Here is a 21,603-nt window from a genome sequence, read left to right on the forward strand (position 1 = left end):
AGTGATGTATGAGAATTATGCACATCATGCATGACAATTTTGTAAACTAACAACTTCTCTAATGAAAGGGGGAGAGATAGAGAGAGAGAGAGAGAGAGGAAGGAAGGAAGAGGGAGGAAGGAAGAAAGAGGAAGGGAAGGAGGGAGGGAAAGAGAGAAACTCATAATCAGGAAGTCATAGAGAGGACCCTTAATGAAATTTCTCTAGAAGTTTGATTTCCTAATAAAAGAAGAGCAACTTCTTGGCTAGGTAATAAACTAAAATCCAGCTATTTAAATATATACTATCAATTTATGTAGATTATACCACAGATGACTAAAAATCATTTTTCTTCCTGTGAAAGGAAACTCATTTAAAGATGGTATCCCGGTGGCGGACTTGGCCCAGTTGTTAGGGCGTCCATCTACCACATGGGAGGTCTGAGGTTCAAACCCCAGGCCTCCTCGACCCGTAGGGAGCTGGCCCATGGGCAGTGCTGATGTGTGTAAGGAGTGCCAGGCCATGTAGGGGTGTCCCCCACATAGGGGAGCCCCACGTGCAAGGAGTGCACCCTGGAAGGAGAGCCGCCCAGCATGAAAGAAAGTGCAGCCTGCCCAGGAATGGTGCTGCACACACAGAGAGCTGACACAAGATGACTGCAACAACAAAAAAAAGAAACAGATTCCCATGCCACTGACAACAGAAGCGGACAAAGAAGACGACCCAGCAAATAGACACAGAGAACAGACAACTGGGGCGGGGGGTGGATGGGGAAATAAATAAAGATGGTATCTTTCAGCAAGATCATACTTATATATCATTATTCTATGAATATAACCACAAGAATTTTTTTAAATGAGTAAATGCCTTACATTACTGGGAGATGCCAAAAGATGAAGAAACAGATACTTTTCTTGACCTTTGTTCAATAATCCCTAGTGGAAATGCTTATACATAGGAATATCAGCGGAATGCTTGAATGCATATAATGAAAAAGACACAGGAGCAACGCTCAAAGACAAAGAGTGTGTGTGTGGGGGAGCCATGGACAAGAACCAAAATAAAGGTTTAACAGACACAGAAAGACAAAGAAAACCAGGAAATGAAAACACATTTCAGGGAGACAGAAAAAAAACAACAACCAAAACTTCTTAGAGACCACTAGATTTTACCTGCTTTATCTTTCCTAACACTCCCAGTGTTATTCATTGTATCTACTAGAGAACCAAGACCATCTCCATTTGTCCACAAACATAAGCAAACTTATAACAATTTCATTTCAGTTTGTTTTAAAAATCAGCAGAACATGTGGCAGAAAGATACTGTTATCAATTATAAGGAGTAAAAAGCTATAGATTTTCAGAAAAACTAAATAAATTAAGTCTAGGTTTCCTCCAAATATATAGAGATTTCTAACTAGCAATCATAATAATTGATAATCTCTAAATTGCTAGAAGTCAATTTTATTTTCCACCTATATTACTGAGTGACTCTGAATTAGACAAGGGGTCTCATGGTAATCAGCTCCTATTGGGCAATGTTCAATACAAAGCTCCTTTACAACTCACTTTATAACATATATGATATGTCTCTTTATTGTAAATGTTCTGATACTATGCAATAATTGCCTTTCAATGAAAAGTTATTTTATATTCAAACATCCAAACTCTATTAATGTTATGAAGTTTGAAGGAAAGAAAAACCCTAAGGTACCCACATTATGCAAGATTTTTTATACTCTATATGAGTCATGGACAGGGCAATAATACTGCTGTTAGTATAATAAAGAGAGGAATTATCTTTCTCTCCTCTGAACATCTGTAGCACTTATTGTCAGTATCACTTATTTGGCATGAACTGTCTTGAAGTGGTAAACTTTCACTTGCATCTGTCTGGTCTGAATAAATCTCCTGAGGTCAACAGAATACCTTATACTTATTTGCATCTTCCACACAATGCCTTATAAGTAGAAGGTGTTTCTTAAATATTAATTGACTGGGTATTGTCTATTAACTAAGATATGCTCCAACATTTCCCTCCTTCAACACCAGCTTGGGAACATGGCTACCTCCTCTATGTTCTGGTGTGCCTTTACCTCATATGGTAGAGACAATTCTTTTAAAATTAAAATTAAGCAAACGAAGCAGCAATGTTTGTTTGTTTTTAAGAGCCAGATTTTAGGTAAACTGTAAAGATAAAATGAATAACTTTTCATTGGATTAATTCTAACAATAATCAAAGATTTTCAAACATCTAGGTTAGAGCAGAATTAGGTGGTTCCTAAAATTGTTTTGTTCAAGTTCCTGTCCTTGGATTGGGGGAAAAAAACCAAAAACAACAAAGCTTTACCATTTATCCCCACTCTTCCCTTGTGTGCTAGAGTTTCCTGTGTGCAATTGGTGGTCACCTCTTATACCCTGTAAAAGGCTCTCATGGTTCCTTGTCTTCAGCAATTCCATCCTCAAATGATTCTCAAACTTCAGCATGTACCAGAATGAACTCAAGGGCTTATTAAACCTAAAGTGCTGGGCTCTGTCCTCCAGTCTAGTGTGGGTCCAAGTATTTAGCTAGCAAGTTTTCAGGTGATGCTGCTATTACTGGTTCAGGAACCACACTTTGAGAACTACTACTACCCTCAAATCCTCACCTATTTCTGTAATGTTTATTGCACCTGATTAAGTCACTCACATCAATTCTAAAGATTTATTTTCCTTTCAGACAAAACTTGTTTTTTTCACTTACTATTCTAAATAGGTGTTGCCCAAGTGATATGAATGGCAAACACCATCTTCAAGTGGATCTTCTCAGCATGATATGAAGTGGTTTGGGACAACCAACAGGTGACTCTCTTTAACTCTTTCAGTGCCAAAATGTCATACAATCTTTTGGACCACGTGACTCTCTCCACCGTGATGCACCACATTACTGATTCAGCCCACATTATCCCTATGTAGAGATACAAGGAGGCATACACTAAACTCCTGCAAAGAATGCTTTCCCTCCCTCTCATCTGGTTAACTTCTCTTCTTTCAGGTCTTAGCTCAGGGTGACTTTTGCAAGAAGCCCTCCTTTTCTTCTCCACGACCGGGGAAAATTCTCCTGTTATGGGTTCTCATATAGTCCCTGCCCCCTCCTATGTAGTTCCTGTCCTGGTTATATATGTTTATATGAATACTTATTAATAGCTATTTTTCACACTGGAGTCTAAGCTCCAAATAGGCAGGGAATATTTTTGGTTTTGATCATCATTGTATTCTCATTGTCTGGCACAATTATCTGGCATATAGAATAAATATGTTCAAATGAATGGAGAACACAATCTGAGCTTTTTCAGCCATAATGGAGATAAGAAAAAGTATTCTTTTCCATCCTGCACCAAAGACATAGGATTACTGGAACAAAACTCTTATTTCTGACTCTTTATGTTTCTCAACTACCTGATACTCAGAATAAAAAAATAAAAAAACTTACCTTTTCTGAATAATTCCTGGAGACTCTCAGCACTTTGATTTAAGACAGCCCATATTTCTTCCTCCTGTAATGGTCCGCCCCGAACCTCCAGGGCCTCAGCTAGTGACACGTGCATATTACCTAAGAAACAAAGGGAGCAGATGACTTACATAATCAACAATTTAACTGTGCTTAAAGTAGTTAAAGCTCTATACCAGTGATAAGAGACTATGAGCTGCCAGTCTACTTTAATTTCTCATAAAGCCTTCAATCTTAATATAATCCTACAGCCTTAAACTCATAAAGGAATTAAAGGAGAAAACTCTCAAAATAACCACTTGATTAAGTCCAGCAGTGCCAACTTCAGGGACAGAACTGGAGAATAGTTCAACTTCAGGGACAGAACTGGAGAATAGTGACAATGACTACTTCAAGGGAGAAGAAGACAGAGACGTCAAGTTTCTAGGAGTCACTGAAGTGCAGATGTTTAAACCAAAGCAGACAGTGTGAACTGAAGAAAGCCAATCAGATTACAGTACCAGGTTTGAACCTGCCCATTCCAAGCAAAGGAGACTTCACAAGCCATGGGTTAAGAAGTTGGGAATAAGATGGAATGCATTTCTTCCATTCCTTAGTTGATTTCTATACTCCAGTATATAGGCTCTACTATAAATTTTGCACTGAATAGATTTTACTGTTTCTAGACCCAGATTTTCTGCCAACTCACATTTGCCCTTGGGAAAGTCATCTGACCTCTCAGCCTGTTTCCTGATCTGTGACATGGAAATAATATTGCCTAGTATTCTGGGGTGGCTATAATGACTAAAAGGTTATGCCTGTGAACATGCTTTACAATCTAAGGCTCTAAACAATTTGACTTAAAAAATCAGAACTATGGTGATATTTTTGTAGGATCAATTTTTTTCAATGGCATTCAATTAGGTAGTTGATATTTTAATAGATTTTAAAGTTATTTATTTCTGTGGGGCTCAATATTCCCATTTTCCTTTTGGAAGGGGAAAATGCAATTAGTGAAAATTCTCCTACATCAATGTTCCCGACTTGACTCTCCTTGAAAAGAAAATTGTTCTTTATAGTGGTCACCATGATTTCTACCCAGACTGAACCAACTCAAGCATATGTAATGTATAAATATTGGTGTGAAGAGCAGATGGCTTTGGAAAAGAAGCTAGAAGGAATTGGAAATGTTAAATATTTATTTTTGGTAGTTACGGCATTTGTTAAATTTGAACATTAATCTATTTAAAAACATCTATTTTAGATAAGTTTCCTTATTCAACTAACAAGAAAAATTTAATATTTTCTTTTAATTTGTATCTGTGATACTTTAACCCAGTTTGAAAAAATCAGTTCTAGCTGCAAATTGAGGCCATTCTTGTCCTTTTATTTTTCTTTTGAAATATTAACTATAGCATTTTATACTTGAAAACTACCTCTGAGGGATGTCTACTTAAACGCACAGTATGGTAGTTAAAAGTGAAAATATGAGATATTGCTTTGAAAAAGCCAGAATAGTTTTTATTCAGCTTGTACCAGCGTGATTATATAATCAGACCCCCTCCCAGAAAGTCTCCAGGCTCTAATATAGTTTATTATATGATAGCACATTCAAGGAAAAAAAAATAGAAGCTTCTATTTCTTCTAAGAGATAGCTAAGATAATATTTTCTATATGACATATTATATTAAATTTAATGGACGTTTGGAGGCAGCATCAAGATACTACTAGCATTCAGATACCAAAGTGACTTGTGAGAAAGACTACCCTGTAGCCCAGTTTCCAAAGTAGTATGTCTGAGAACCAGTTAGATAGCTCTAAAGTCTACATCCAGGGTATAAAGAATAGAGAGAAGATTTCAAAGGATGATTTCTAGAATAAAGTTGTGCAGATTCTCATGGTTTCCATAGCATGGAAGGCTGTAACCAGTCTTTCACTTTAAGCCAGTAAAAGACACTTTAATGGGACCCCTTGGAGCTCTTGATACATGTTCCTTGGACCAAAGAGGGACTCAGCTGACTGGTGTCTGTTATACACCTATAGGAATTTAAAGGTTTTGGGTATCAACCTGAGGCAGCAACAAGAGGGGAAAAAAAGAGAGCATCTAGGAGAGAGAGCCAGAGGAGTGCAGAAGCATGCTACATGGAGAGCTACCTACACTTCCACAAATGAGGGAGGAGAGGAGAGAGGAAATGAAGCATGCCACACAGAGGGCCAGCTTGGAGCGCTCTAAAATCCTACCCAGATGATGAAAAATGTCCTTAGATTAAATTTAGATAGTGGTGATGGTCACACAACTCTATGTATATTCTAAAACAACTGAATAGTATATTTTGCAAGAGTGAATTTTATGGTATGTGAAATATATCACATTAAAGCCATTAAAAAAAAAAAAATCCTGCCCAGAGAATCATCTGAGGGTAGGAAAAAAAAAACTTGTGGAAGGCCAGGTAGGTTAGAAAGTACTAGGTGATTAGAAGGAAAAATTTTTGATTGTCACAGGTAGTTCAGTTCTTAGTGAAGAATTTCTAAAGAAACCACAGAGTACACACAAAAGAAAGGGTCAGCCTTAAAGACATAGCCAAACTCAGAAAAAATGAAGAAATTTTACAATGATAATCAGATAAGAAACTTTTTACCTCTCTGGCTCTCTTCTTTCTCACAGTAAAAATAATGATGGGGTCAGATATAACAGCTTGCAAGTGTGTAAGAAGATTAGCAACCAAAAGGGAAGCAAACCATACTGTCTCTCACCTATAGCTAATCCTAGCTAGGGGATGAAAAAGGTTTAGCTTTGAATGGAGACTGAAGTGTTAATATACTGACTAGGCACTTTTAATTACTGAATAGACATTGTTTTCAACTTAAGTGACAGTAGTAATTATCAGTAAGTAGGGAATGGGGGGGGGGCTGAGTTTTTATCTAGAGGAAGGGAAAGAATGTCCCCTCACTGAATAAGTAAATAAATATTCATTAAAAGTATAGTGATAATAACATTTTACACCCATTAGAATGGCTATTTTTTTTAAAAGGAAAATGAATGTTGGTGAGGATGCAAAGAAATAGCAACATTCATACATTGTTGGTGGGAATGTAAAATGATGCAGCACTGTGAAAAGTTTGGTGGTTCCTCAAAAAGTTAAACATAGAATTACTATATGACTTGGTAATACCACTTCTAGGTATATATCCCAAAGAATTGAAAGCAAGGACTCAAACAGCTATTTGTACACTCATGTTCATAACATTATTTATAATAGTCAAAGGTAGAATCATTCAAATGTCCATCCACAGATGAATGGGGAAACAAAATGTGTGTGTGTATATATATATATATATACAAAATGTGTGTGCATATATATATATATATATGCAACAGAATATTACTCAGCCATATAAAGGAATAAAGTCCTGATACATGCAACAACATAGATAAACCTTAGAGATATCATGTTGAATGAAATAAGCAGACACCAAAGGACAAATATGATCTCACTTTTATGAAATAATGAGAATATGCAAATTCATAATGATAGAAAAGAGATTACAGGTTGTCAATGAACAAGAATGGAATGGGAAATGGGTATTTAATGCTTCTGTCTGGGGTGATGGAAAAGTTTCACTAATGGATGGTGGTGGTGGTAGCATAAAATTGTGGATATAATTAATACTACTGAGTTGTATACTTGGAAGGGGTTAAAATGAGAAGATATATTATCACAATAAAGTTTTATTTTAAAAAAGTATGACTGGCAAAATGCATTGCTCATGATTACAATTTACTTATTCTACTGTAAAACCAATGTTTACAATGTTATATATATGTTATATATACATATATAGATGTTACATATATATAATTGACTAAATTTTAAATCCTAAAATTCTTACATTATAAAGTTAAAATTGTTTCCTTTAAATAAGAAAATGAAAAAGTAAAAGTAATCCCTCACACAACAGCTTTTTCAGTGCTTAATTTTCTATCTTCAAAGATTACCTATTATACCTCTATTATCTGATTCAATTGTGTCTGGTTGAAACTTATTAGAACTCCAAAACATGGAAGGAACATTTGTTTTTTAAAAATCAATATTATCTAGCTAACAGAATGATTTTATATTTTATAGCTTTTGTAGAAAGGACTTAAGATTTTTAAAAAACTGCCTCATCCTGACCATTCAAACTCGGGATTTAATGTAGAAATTAAAACAACTTTCTAAAAAAAAGACCTATATTGTTATAAATTGCCTACCATCACTGTTGAGGATTGAATCACGTATCCCAAAAAAGACACGTTCAAGTCTTAATCTGCATTCATTGAGTGTGAATCCATTTGTAAATAGAAATTTTGATGATGTTATTGTTAGGTAAATTGCAGCCAAAATGAATGTGGGCAGGCCCTAATCCAATATGAGAACGATTAATTTAATATGGCTGAAGTTATTATAGCAAAAGAGATTGGACATGGATGTAGAAGCCAGAAGTCAACAGAAACCGGAAAAACACAGAGGAGAGAAACTGCCCAGCGACTGAGGATTTCCTACCATCAGCATCTCTCTCTTGGTTACATTTATTTCCCTTTACTATAGCTCTTCATCATTAGCTCAAAGGAAAGAGGAGACAATAAAAGAATGAAGGAAATGCAGAAGTGGAAGAGGGATGTAAACAAGAAAAAAAAAGTAAGGAATAAAAGACTTGAAGTCAGTTGATAAACATGAAAGAAAATAATTAGCTACAAAATTCTTAAAAGTATCATTTCAGTCAGTTCTTTCAGACACAGCATTAGACAACCTTGGGTACAGATACACAACTAGAATCGTTTTACTATCACAAAGGTACTGATTTACAATAAACATAGCTATATTATTCACTATTTCCTCGAAAGTTGCAGGCAACTTGATGATTATTAGACAGTTTGGGGGAAGGTGAAATAATGAGAAATTAATTATATTACATAACCAGAATCATTATATTTTTGGTTTAGATAGGTAACATGGGCATAACCTTAAAACTGTGCCCACGGAGTCAAAGTCACAGAGATTCTAGCAGATGTCATGCTAATCCTAAAGGATTTGTGGAAATCACAGATACAGAACAGAATGGAATAGTAAAAAGATTAAATAAATGCAATCAAGTGATACAAAAACCTCTTTGGGATAAACTAAAGAATTAACAATGTTTAACTTGAATCTAAGGGAACAGAACTATAAGAACACCTCATTTCAAGAACATGGAGTTCTTACGTTTGCCACTAATTTTGAGAAAGGATCTAGTTAGTGAATTGAGACAGCAACCCCAAAAATTCTTTGAAAGGATGATATAATTATTTCTTAAATAGGTAACCATATTTTTTCTTTAAAGATTTATTTATTTATTCCTCCCCCCCCCCCCCCCTCCATCCCATTGTCTGTTCTGTATCCATTCGCTGGGTATTCTTCTGTGTCTGCTTGTCTTCTCCTTAGGCAGTACTGGGAACCGATCCTGGGACCTTCCAGAGTGGGAGAGAGGTACTCAATCTCTTGCACCGCCTCAGCTCCCTGGTCTGCTCTATATCTTATTGTCTCTTCTCTGAGTCTCCTTTTGTTGTGGCATCTTGCTGTACCAGCTCTCTACTTAGGCCAGCTCACCTCCACCAGGAGGCTCCAGGAATTAAACCCAGGATCTCCTATATGGTAGACAGGAGCCCAATCACTTGAGCTACATCTATTTCCCAGGTAATCAATTTTTAATCTAGAAAGATTCAAAATTAAGTGCATAAAATTTAAAAGAATCAAACTCTTTTCTCAGTACTTTTTAAATTAACAAATTTGTATATATTTTGTATTTTAGCTGTTTATAATGTTTAAGAGAATTAGGTCAGTTAGAATAATAGATTAGCTTTGTGATTTAAATAGTGTAATTAAGAAGTGTAATTTAAATAGTGTAACTAGGGAAACGGATTTTGGCCCAGTGGTTAGGGCGTCCGTCTACCACATGGGAGGTCCGTGGTTCAAACCCCGGGCCTCCTTGACCCGTGTGGAGCTGGCCCATGTGCAGTGCTGATGCGCGCAAGGAGTGCCATGCTACACAGGGGTGTCCCCCGCGTAGGGGAGCCCCACGCGCAAGGAGTGCACCCATAAGGAGAGCCGCCCAGCGCGAAGGAGGGAGCAGCCTGCGGAGGAATGGCGCCGCCCACACTTCCCGTGCCGCTGACGACAACAGAAGCGGACAAAGAAACAAGACGCAGCAAAAAGACACAGAAAAACAGACAACCGGGGGAGGGGAGGGGAATTAAATAAATAAAAAATAAATCTTAAAAAAAAAAAAAATAAATAAATAAATAGTGTAACTAAGAAGATGGATTGAGATTATAAATGGATAAAATACTACTGGAACACATGAGAAAACCTAAGTCCTACCATACTTATAATTAATTTATTAGACAACTTATTTGAATTCTTGGGAATTTTTTTTTTAATGTAAGCAACTAAAATACTTTAAAAATGGCCTTTTAATTGTATAAATAGTTTATAAATACTTAAGGAACTTTAAGTTGGAAAATGGGATTATACACTCAAAGGGACCCTTAAAAGTGACCACTAAGGGGAGTGGATGTGGCTCAAGCAGTTGAGTGCCTACTTCCCACATGGGAGGTCCTGGGCTCAGTACTCAGTGCCTCCTAAAAACAAAGACAAAAACAAGCAACAAACAAAAAAAACAACTCAGGTGAGCTGATGTGGCTCAGTGGTTCAGGGCCAGGCTTCCCCCTTAAGAGGTCCCAGGTTCAATCCCTGGCCCTGGTACCTCAAAAAAAAAAAGAAGTGACTACTAAAATTTTCTAGGTCTAAAAATAGAATGGAATCATTAAATTGACCATAAAAGCTTAATAGGTTTTAGAATTTTTAAATTTAATAAGAAAATTCACATATCATTATTTTTCTCCATTAGGGATATGTATAGATCAGGTAGTAGAAAAAATTATTATTACCTAATATAATCAGGAAAGACTATGAAAAAATTGTTTTTGTTTTTGTTTTAAGGATGAGATGGGATGAAACTCAGTCAAGTTTTTATTGGATATTGCCTCAATGTAGAAAAAAACATGTCTACACATTTTTGTTGAAGTTGGAGCAATCCTTGGTATTTGTTAATTTTTCCATTTCCTTTCACTGTGAGAGAAGAGAAACTAAAACAAACACAAATCTAAATTGTCTTTCTGGGCCTCTGGCTCATGTCAACTACTTATCCAAATAGAAACCAATTATGCCTATTCCCTACTTTCAAATGACTGCTTCAAAGAACCAGAAGAGAAAACTCTGGAATTCTTCAAACCCTCCCTGCATACTTAGAACTTAGTAGTCTTTTTTAAAAAGAAAAGTAAAATAGGTGAAAAAATCCCTAATTTGACATTTGTTTTTTCTCTGCCTACAAACAGGGATGTACCAAAGAAAACAATGTATAGGAGCAGATGTGGCTCAAGCAGTTGAACTCCCCCCCTCCCACATGGTAGGTCTCAGGTTCATTTCCCAGTGTCTCCTAAAAAGACAAAAAACAAACAACAAGCAAAATAAATGAAGGGACCAACTCAGGAAAGCTGATGTGGCTCAGTGGTTGAGTGCCAGCTTTCCACACATGAGGTCCTGAGTTCAATCCCTGGCCCTCAGTGCTTCAAAAAATAAAAATAAAAAAGAAACGAAAGAAAAAGAAAATAATGTAATGGTAAAATTTTGGTTTTGAGTATTCTATCTTTCTATATCACCCATTGTGTCTCTACCCACTGACTTGTTAAAATCATTATTTTAGGACACTAGCTGGTCCTCCTGAGGAAATACACACTTAAAATGTCTCAGAGTGTGCAGCCACCAAAGGAAACAAAATCTTTAAAGGCATAAAGCACCTCCCCAAAATTAGTATCTGTCCTTTATATTGTAATGAACAAATTAGTGTGGTAGGCAGAATTCTGAGATGGCCCTCAAGATTCCTTCCATGTGTGAACTGCCCATGGAGGGAGGGCATATGCCGAAGGCCTGAGGGTGGCCTCTGTGAGTCACAGTAGACCCCAGCTAAACTAGCAAGAAAATGATTCTACAACCACAAGAAACATAATTGTACCAACAAGTGGTGAGGCTGGCACAGGACCCTGTGCCTCAGGTGAGATCGCAGTCACAGCTGATGCCTTGATTTCAGCCTTGGGAGATCCTGAACTGAGAACCAATTGACCTGTACCCAGGCACCTGCCCTATAGGAACTGTGAGATAACAAATCTGTGTTGTTTTAAGATGCTAAATTTGTGATCCTGTGTTACAAAATAATAAAACCAATACAGATTTTAGTACCTAAAAGTGCAGTGCTGCCATAACAAATACCTAAAAATGTGGGAGAAGCTTTGGAATTGGAGATTGGGCAGAGGCTGGAAGAATTTTGAGCAGCATGGGAGAGAACGCCTAATTAACATTGAACAGATGGTTAATAGAAATCAGGACTTAATTTGGATGTTGCTGGTAAAGTTCAGAAGGAAATGAGGAACATGATATTGGAAAATGAAAAAAGAATTCTTGTTATATAGTGGCAGACAGCTAGCAACACTGTGTCCTACAGTTATTTGGAGAACAAAATTTGTGATGATAGATATATAGCTAAGATGAATTTCAGGTACTAAAGCTATTACCTCATTTCTTCTTGCAGCTTATAGTAAAATGTTAGAGAGGAGGCAGAAACTGAGGAAAGAGCTGTTAAAGAAAAAGGAACCAGGACCAGATGATTTAAAAAATTTTCAGCCTCTGCAGGTGGAAAAAGATGCTAAAAGTAAGAAACGCCTGTCAAAAGCACAATATAAAGGAAAAGACAAGCTTTTGCTAAAACAGAAAGATCAAAAGGTCTGAGGATACAGTCACACAAAGGGCCATTTTAGATTTTAAGGATGTGCCTCACAGATTTTCTCAACCAAACTACAGGCCTCTAGTAAGCTTAAGAATTGTCCCTCAGTTATTTCCATAGGAGCCAAATACAAAGAAAAAATTATTTAGGAGAAGTTGTGGGTACGAAGTGAATCTCTATGAAATATACACACACAACTGACAGTTCTTGAGAAAACTGTTTCAGCAGAAACGTTGCCAGCTTGGACTGAAAGGAACAGAGAAAGTATAAAATGAAAAAAAGGCTGCTGGTCCTCCCAAATTCTACTGGTGGAAATAAGGCTAATAAAACTACTGCTAACATCTATTAAGTTCCAAGAAGAGGGAAGAATGATTCATAGGACAGAATCAAGACTTAGAGAATAGCGCAGGAAAAAAACAGAGTAAGAAGTTTTACAAATTACTCCCTCCACTAGAAAAATGAGAGCTGGAAAAAGACCTGAAATTAACTAAGTGGTAACCCTGAATTCAGAATGGACATTTAGAACTACAGGAGTGTCAGAGGAGTGTCAGAGGGGGTAAGAACCTAGCAAAAGTTTAGCTTTTATAAGTGAAAGCAGAACGAGGGACCAGTCCTCAAGGCTCAGCCCCAGGGCAGCAGCTTCAGAAATGAATTCTGGGAGTGGCTTGCTGGAGCTGGGCTGAAAAAGGAAATCTCTCCCTCTAAAATTTGGGAGTGAGGGTCAAGTTCAATGTGGGGGATCCTTGAGCGACCAGCACAGAAGTTCAATTTGGGGGATCCTTTGAACACCAGTGCTTCCAGCTTTCCAACAGTAACCACCTGGATATAAAGAGTCACTATTTTATTTTCTTCTTCTGTTATGTTGGTTCCTGATCTGCAGAGCCCCAAGGGTGGAGCATACACTCTGGCCTTGGTTTCAGCTCTCTCTGCAGCAGGTCTCTGGCCTTATACCAGCTCCACAAGGATGTAAAGACCCAATGCAGTTTTTCTGATTGTGTTTCTACTTTCTTATGTTCTTTGGGCAAGATGAATTGTGAGGGCCCAGCTCAGATGGTGGTCTTGGTTTCTCTTAGAAGTAGCATCTTCTGGCAGCATCTACAGGGATGTAAAGAAGCAGAGAACCTCTTCTTCTTTTTTTTTTTTTAATTTTTAATTTTTATTTTTTTTTGGTTGTTTGCTTTCATTGTTGTAGTTGCTGTTGTTTGCTTTTTTCTGTCTCTGTTTTATACTTTTGGGCGTGGCCTATCCCTGAGGGATATTGGTCTAGGTTTTAGCCTTGAAAGTAGGAGCTTCTGTCTTTCCACCGGTATGTAACAAAAGACTTTTTTTGCATAGGTATTTTGTCTGTTTGTTAGTATTCTTTTTTTTTTTTTTAATTTTTTAAAAAAAGATTTATTTATTTATTTAATCCCCCCCTCCCCCGGTTGTCTGTTCTGTGTCTATTTGCTGCGTCTTGTTTCTTTGTCCGCTTCTGTTGTCGTCAGCAGCTCGGGAAGTGTGGTCGGCGCCATTCCTGGGCAGGCTGCACCTTCTTTTGCGCTGGGCGGCTCTCCTTATGGGGCGCACTCCTTGCAAGTGGGGCTCCCCTATGCGGGGGACACCCCTGTGTAGCATGGTACTCCTTGCGTGCATCAGCTCTGCACATGGGCCAGCTCCACACGGGTCAGGAGGCCTGGGGTTTGAACCGTGGAGCTCCCATGTGGTAGACGGACGCCCTAACCACTGGGCCAAGTCTGTTTCCCTGTTTGTTAGTATTCTTATTTTCCCCCCTCCCTCTCTCTCTTTCTTTCCTTCCTTTATTATTTTCTTCTTCTTAGTCTGGTAGCCTGAAGAACGGAGGAACTAGATTTCCAGAGTGACCACGACATAACACAGAAAGCCCAGTTCTCAACAGAAAATTACAAAACATACAAAGAGAATAAAGAATGGCTAGTCACAGGGGAAAAAAATACAATTTGATGAGAAATATTCCAGATGAAGCAGTCTCTGGAATTACTAAGTAAAGATCTCAGTACAACTCCCTTAAATATGACCAATGAACTAAAGGAAACATGGACAAAGGACTAAAGGAAATCAGGAAAACAATGTATGAATAAAATGAGAATTTTAATACTGAGAGAGAAATTACAAAGAACCAAATGGAAATTCAGTTCCATTTTTCAACTGAAGTGAAAAATTCAATACAGGAGATCAAGAGCAGATTGGAGGATGCAGGAGAAAGGATCAGCAAACTCAAAAAAAGAGAGAGAGAGAAAAAGAAAAACATTAAGGTTGAGGTAAAGAAAGAAAAAAGGATGAAAAACAAAAATGAACAGAACCTGAGGAATCTGTGGGACACTATTAAGTGTATCAATATACGCATTACAGGAGTCCCAGAAGGAGAAGAGTGATAAAGGGCTAGAAAAAAATGTTTAAAGAAATAAAGGCAGAAAACTTTCAAATCTGATGAATGATATGAATACATATATATATATATATATATATATATGTATGTATCCAAGATGCTCAAAGGAAGTCAAGAAGAATGAATCCAAACAGATCTAAATTGATACACATTATGATCAAACAGCCTAATGCCAAAGAAAAAGACAAAATCTTAAAAACAGCAAGAGAAGCAAAGTGTCCCATATAAAGGATTCTTAATAAAATTAACATCCGATATCTCAACAGAAACTATTGAGGCCAGAAGGCAGTAGAAGGACAAAAAAAAGTACTGAAGTTACCTGATAATAAAATACCCAGCAAAGTTGTCCTTCAAAAAGGAGAGAGAAATTAAGACATTCTCAGATAAAGAAAAAGAGGAGTTAATTACCACTAGGCCTGCCTTATAAGAAATGCTGAAGGGAGTCCTCCATGTTCCAAGGAAGGATACTAGACAGTCCCTCAGTGCTAGATGAAGAAATAATGATCTCCACTATCTAACAATATGGGTAAATACATAAGTCAGTATTATTTCATTTTCCATTTGTAATGCTGTCATTTATTTAAAAGGTAGAAAATTCGAATGCATAAAAAATAAGCATAAATCTTTGTTACCAGGCACTCAATGCATGAAGATGTAATCTGTGCTATGAACTACATAAAAAGGAGGGAGAGAGGGTTATAGGTACTGTGAATACATAGGCTATTGAAGTCAAGTTGGAATCAATACAAACTAAATTGCAATCAATTTAAAATGCTAGATGTTATCTTCATGGTAAGCATAAAGAAAATATCTGAAAAATCTTTACAAAAGGAAAGAAGTGATTCAAAATGGCTCATTATAAAAGATCATCTAGACAAAAAGAAAGGCAATAATGGAGGAAAGGACAAAAATGGTATAAGAATTACAAAACACAAGTTATAACAAAATGGTAGAAATAAATATTGACTTATAAGTAATTTCTCTAAATGTAAATGGATTAAACTCTCCAATATGAAGGCAGAATTAGGGAGAATAAAGAAAAATGGCCTAACTATATATTGCTTATAAGAGATCCATCTTAGATCCATAGATACAAATAGGTTAAAAGTGAAAGGATGTAAAAAATATTTTTATGCAAACAGTAAACAAAAGAGAGCTGGGGTGACTATATTAATATACAACTAACAGCAGAGTGCCAACACATATGAAACAAACACTGATAGAATTGAAGGGAGAAACAGTTCCACAATAATAGCTGGAGACTTTAATACAGCACTTTCAACAATGCATAGAACATCTAAGCAGAAGATCAATAAGGATGTAGAGGACATAAACAACACTATAAACCAACCAGATCTATGTAAGAGATAGAAAACTCTTCACCAAACAATGACAGAATAAACATTCTTGTTTTCAATGCATTCTCTAGAATATATCATTTGTTAGGACAGAAGAGAAGCCTTAAAAAATTGTAAAATATTGAAATAATAAAAAGTAACCTCTCTGAACACAATGGTATGAAGTTAGAAATCAATAACAGGGAAGCAGATTTGGCTCAACTGATGGGGCATCCGCCTACCACATGGGAGGTCCAGGGTTCAAACCAGGGCCTCCTGACCCATGTGGAGCTGGCCCACGCACAGCGCTAATGTGCACAAGGAGTGCCGTGCCACGCAGGGGTGTCCCCCACGTAGGGGAGCGCCACGCGCAAGGAGCGTACCCTGTAAGAAGAGGGGCCCCATGTGAAAAAAGCAGCCTGTCCAGGAGTGGTGCTGCACACACAGAGAGCTAATGTAGCAAGATGACACAACAAAAAGAGACACAGATTCCTGGTGCCACTGAAGGGAATACTTGTGTACACAGAAGAACACACAGCAAATGGACAGAGAGAGCAGGCAATGGGAGGGTAGGGAGAAAGGAGAGAAAAACAAAAAGAAATCAATACCAGAGAAAAACTGGAAAATATATAAATATGTAGAAATTTAACAGCATATTCTTAAGCAACCAATGGGCTAAAAAAAAATAAATTACAAAGGAAATTGGTAAACAAAGGAAACAAATGAAAACAAAGATAAAACATTCTAAAACTTATGGGAGAAAGCGGCTGTGGCTCAATCAGTTGGGCTCCCGTCTGCCATATGGGAGGCCCTGGGTTCGCATCCCAGGGCCTCCTTTTGAAGGCAAGCTCGCCCGTGCGCCATGGAGAGCTGACTGCCTGTGTACTGCACAGAGAAGAGACAGCAAAGAAAGGAACAAGCTGCAAGGGGGGGGGGGGGGGAGTAAATAATCTTTTAAAACAAATAAATAAATAGATAAATAAAATTTTTGGGATGCAGCAAAGTCAGTACTCAGGGAATTTATAGCTATGAATGCCTATATTAAAGAAGATCTCAAATTAATAACTTAATTTTACATCTTGAAGAACTAGAAAAACAAGAGCAAAGTAAACTCAAAATTAGAAGAAAGGAAATACTTAAGATTAGAGTGGAGACAAATGTAACAGAATTGAAAAATTAAGAAAATAAAACAAAAAGTTGATTCTTTGAAATAAATCAATATAATTGACAAAACTTTAGCTATACTGACAAAGAAAATAAAAAAGGAAATAATGCGAAATCAGAAAGGAAAATAGGTGATGCCACTACTGACCTTACAGAAATAAAAAGGGTTACGTTATAAAAATTGTACTCCAACAAACTAGGTAATCTAGAAGCTAAGAAGTCAGAAATATAATTTCCCAAATTGACTCTAGAGGAAACAGGAAACATCAACAAGCCTATAACAGTACAGAGATTGAATCAATAATCAAAACCCTTCCACCAAAGAAAAGTCCAGGACTTTTTTTACTTCACTGGTGAATTCTACCAAATATTTAAAAAAGAATATCAACCATTCTCAGATGCTTCCAAAGAATTAAAGAGGAGGGAATTCTCCCTAATTCGTTCTGTGAGATCAGCATTACCCTGATACTAAAACCTAGTAAAGACATCACAAGAAAACTGAAGATCAATTTCTCTTACGAGCATAGATGCAAGAATATCAACAAAATACTAGCAGAACTGAATTCAACAGCATATTAAAAAGATTATAAAACATGATCAAGTGGGAATCATCCCAGATATGCAAAGGTAATTCAACATATGAAAATCAAGCTAGGCAATACACTGCATAAATAAAATAAAAGGGTAGAAAAGGCATTCAATAAAATCCACACCCTTTCTTAATGAAAATACTTAAAAAGTAGGAATGGAAGGGAATATTTTCAACATGATAAAGGCCATTTATGAGACACTTATAGCTAATACCATACTCAGTGGTGTAAGACTTAAAATATTCCCCCTTAGATCAAGAATGAGAAGAGGATGCCCACTGTATTAGTCAGGGTTCTCTAGGGAAACAACCAACAGGAGATATCTGTAAATAGTATGAGATTTTATAAAATTCTTTCACGCTACCATGGGGATACACAATTCCAAATTCTGCAGGCTGCAAACCAGGGCCTCTGATGAAGGTCCTTGATGAGTTCCTAAGAGATGTTGGCTGTCAGAAGTAGAGCTAGGAATTCTCTCTTGAATGCTGAAATCACTTCCCCTTTTAAGGCTTTCAACCGACTGGATAAGATGTCACCCACTCATTTCTGATGGCAATCTTCTTAATTGATTGTAGATGTAACCTCATCTATGCAATCAACTCATTGATGATTAAAGTTGATGAAATGTCCTTATATTACAATTATCCAGAGCTTGCTTGACCAAACAAATGGGCACCATTACCTGGCCGAGTTGACTTATTAGCCTAACCATCACACTCACTTTCACCACTGCTATTGATTACTGAAGTTCTTGCAAGAACAATTAAGTAAGCAAAAGAAATTAAAGCATCTAAATTGGAAAGGAAGAAGTAAAAGTCCCTCTATAAGCAGGTAACATGATCTCATATACAGAAAACATAAAGGAATCCAAAAGAGAAAACTAGTAGAGCTAATAAATGAATTCAGTAAATTGACAGGTTACAAGATCACCACACAAAAAAGGGTTGTGCTCTTATACACTAGCAATGAAACATTCCAAAGAGCAAATTAACAATTCAATTTACAGTAGCATCTAAAGGAATAAAATATCTAGGAATAAATTGAACTAAGGATGCAAAAGACTTGTATACTGAAAACTACAAAGCACCGCTGAAAGAAATTACAGATCTAAATACATCCAGTGTTCTAAGACACCCCATGTTCATGGATTGGAAGAGTAAACGTTGTTAATATGTCAATATTACCTAATACAATATAAAAGCTCAATCCAATTCCTATTAAAATTCTAGCAGCATTTTATACAGAAATGGAAAAAACAATTCTTAAATTTATATGGGGGAAGCGGCTGTGGCTCAATCAGATGAGCTCCCGTCTACCACATGGGAGGCCTGTGGTTTGCATCCTGGGGTCTCCTTGTGAAGGCAGGCTAGCCCACATGCTGCGAAGCGCCACCTGGCCCACAGACACCATGGAGAGCTGACTCAGCAAGATGAAACAACAAAAAAGAAGGGAGACAAGCGAGAACACAGAAGAGCCCGCAGCAAATGGACACAGAGAGCAGACAGCAAGCAAGCCTAAAGAGGGGAGGGGAAATTAAATAAATAAATACATAGAAGAACATACAGTGAAGGGACACAGACAGCAGACAAAAAAAGAAAAAATTTATATGGGCCACAAAGGACCCCAAATAACCAAAACAATCTTGGAGGACGCACACTTCCAATTTCAAATTGTATTACAAAGTGATGGTAACCAAAATAGTGTGGTACAAGCACAAAGACAAATCGACCTGTAGAACAGATTTCAAAGTTTATAAATAAACCCACACTTCCACCATCAATTTTTTAAAATAAAATTTTATTGAGAGAAGAGGATTTGGCTCAATGGATAGGGAATCCACCTACCACATGGGAGGTCCAAGTTTCAAACTCAGGGCCTCCTGACCCGTGTGGTGAAGCTGGCCCATGCACAGTACTGATGCATGCAAGGAATGCGGTGCCATACAGGGGTGTCCTCTGCATAGGGGAGCCCCATGCACAAGGAGTGCGCCCCGGAAGGAGAGCTGCCCCATGTGAAAAAGTGTAGCCTGCCCAGGAGTGGGGCTGCACACACGGAGAGCTGACACAGCAAGATGATGCAACAAAGAGAGACAATTCCTGGTGCCACTGACAAGAATACAAGCGGACACAGAAGAATACACAGCGAATGGACTCAGAGAGCAGACAACTGGGGGAGGGAGGCAGGGGAGAGAAAGAAATAAAAAATAAAAAAATCTTTAAAAAATTTTATTGAAGTTTATAATTCATACATGAACATACATAAACAATAAGTATAGTAAAAGTTGTGAACTTATAAAACAAGCATGACTATCATCATACTGGGCTCCCACACAGGACCCTACCATCAACATGTTACACTGTTGTGTACCATCTGTTACAGACTATGAAAGATCATCATCAAAATATCACTACTAACATAGCTTATATTTTATATTTGAGGTATTTCTCCCCAACCCACCTGATTATTAACAGCCTATATTAATATTATACATGTGCTATAGTTCATGAGAAAACATTCTCATATTTGTCCTGTTAACCATAGTCCATCTTTTGGCACTGGATTCCCTATATGTTATACAGTCCCATGTTTTGTACAATCCATTCAAAGTTTACTCAGTAGCTCTCATTTTTATCAGAGTTGTGCTGTCATCACCTCAGCCAATTTTTAAAAAAAGAACATTTTCATAATTCCAAAAGGAAAAATCCCATACCCCCTTATATTCTGCTATAGTTATCTCTTCAAATTGATATAATATCCTCTTGCCATTTGGTCAATTGATTTTTAACAAGAGTGCTAATTACATGCAGCAGGGAAAGAATAAACTCTTTAGTAAATGGTGCTAAAAAAACTGGATATCCATATGCAGAAGCATGAATTTAGACTCCTACCTTATACTATGTACAAAAATCAACTCAAAATGTATCAAAGGCCTAAATATAAGAGCTAAAACTATAACTCTTAGAAGATAACACAGGGACAAATCTTCATGACCTGGAATTTGATAATGGCTTACTAGATATAACACCAAGCACATGAGCAACAAAAGAAACAATAAATAAATTTTATTTCATCAAAATTAAAAACTTTTGTGCATGAAAGGAAATGATCAAGAAAGTGGCAGAAGAAAACAGTTTTAAACCATTTATCTGAAAATGGATTAATATTAAGAATTTATAAAAAAACAATAACACATTCCTATATCTCAAAGATAATCTAATTTAAAAATGGGCAGAAGATTTGAACAGACATTTCTCCAAAGAAGATACACAAATGGCCAATCAGCACATGAAAAGATGCTCCACATCATCAATTATCAGGGAAATGCAAATTAAATGAGATACCATACCACTTCACACCTACTAAAACGGTTACTATTGCAAAAAGGAAAAAGATTTAGAAAGTATATTTGAACGTGGATAAAATGTGAACTTTTACATTGCATATGTTATCAGAATTAAAAAAACAACATAACTGTGCAGCACAAAGAGTGAAACTTAATACATACTATGGACATTAATAGTATAATGATAATATTGTTTCATCAATTGTAACAAGTTTCCACACTCACATATGCTTCATGCAGTTTTTCCTATTGTTAACATTTTGGGTTATTGCGGAAAAAACCTTTATCTGGGACAGAATCTATTGAGAAAGAAACCAGGAAAGACTTTTCCTTCCTAAGGGAAACTTTCATGAGAGAAAACGCCTTCATTTTCTGCCTGGCTGTGCAGAAAAGAGTTAACATAGCAGGCCTGAAACTGCTATCCATAGAAAGGCCAGCTTGCAAGGTTAGCTCTTGGCTGAC

The 21,603-nt window shown here is 36.9% G+C and overlaps 1 protein-coding gene across 16 annotated transcripts in view; it reads right to left on the bottom strand.

Annotated features, from left to right (window-relative positions):
• Positions 1-21,603, bottom strand: part of PTPN13 (protein tyrosine phosphatase non-receptor type 13) — a 212,160-nt gene that overhangs the window by 167,352 nt on the left and 23,205 nt on the right. For all 16 annotated transcript variants that reach the window (XM_058295887.1, XM_058295971.1, XM_058295896.1 and 13 more), the window contains exon 2: positions 3,451-3,570. In XM_058295887.1, coding sequence (XP_058151870.1) covers positions 3,451-3,565 — 115 coding nt within the window. In that variant the 5' untranslated portion in view covers positions 3,566-3,570. The remainder of the gene's footprint in view (positions 1-3,450; positions 3,571-21,603) is intronic.

Source organism: Dasypus novemcinctus, chromosome 1 (genome assembly GCF_030445035.2).
Source record: "Dasypus novemcinctus isolate mDasNov1 chromosome 1, mDasNov1.1.hap2, whole genome shotgun sequence".
NCBI lineage: Eukaryota > Metazoa > Chordata > Mammalia > Cingulata > Dasypodidae > Dasypus > Dasypus novemcinctus.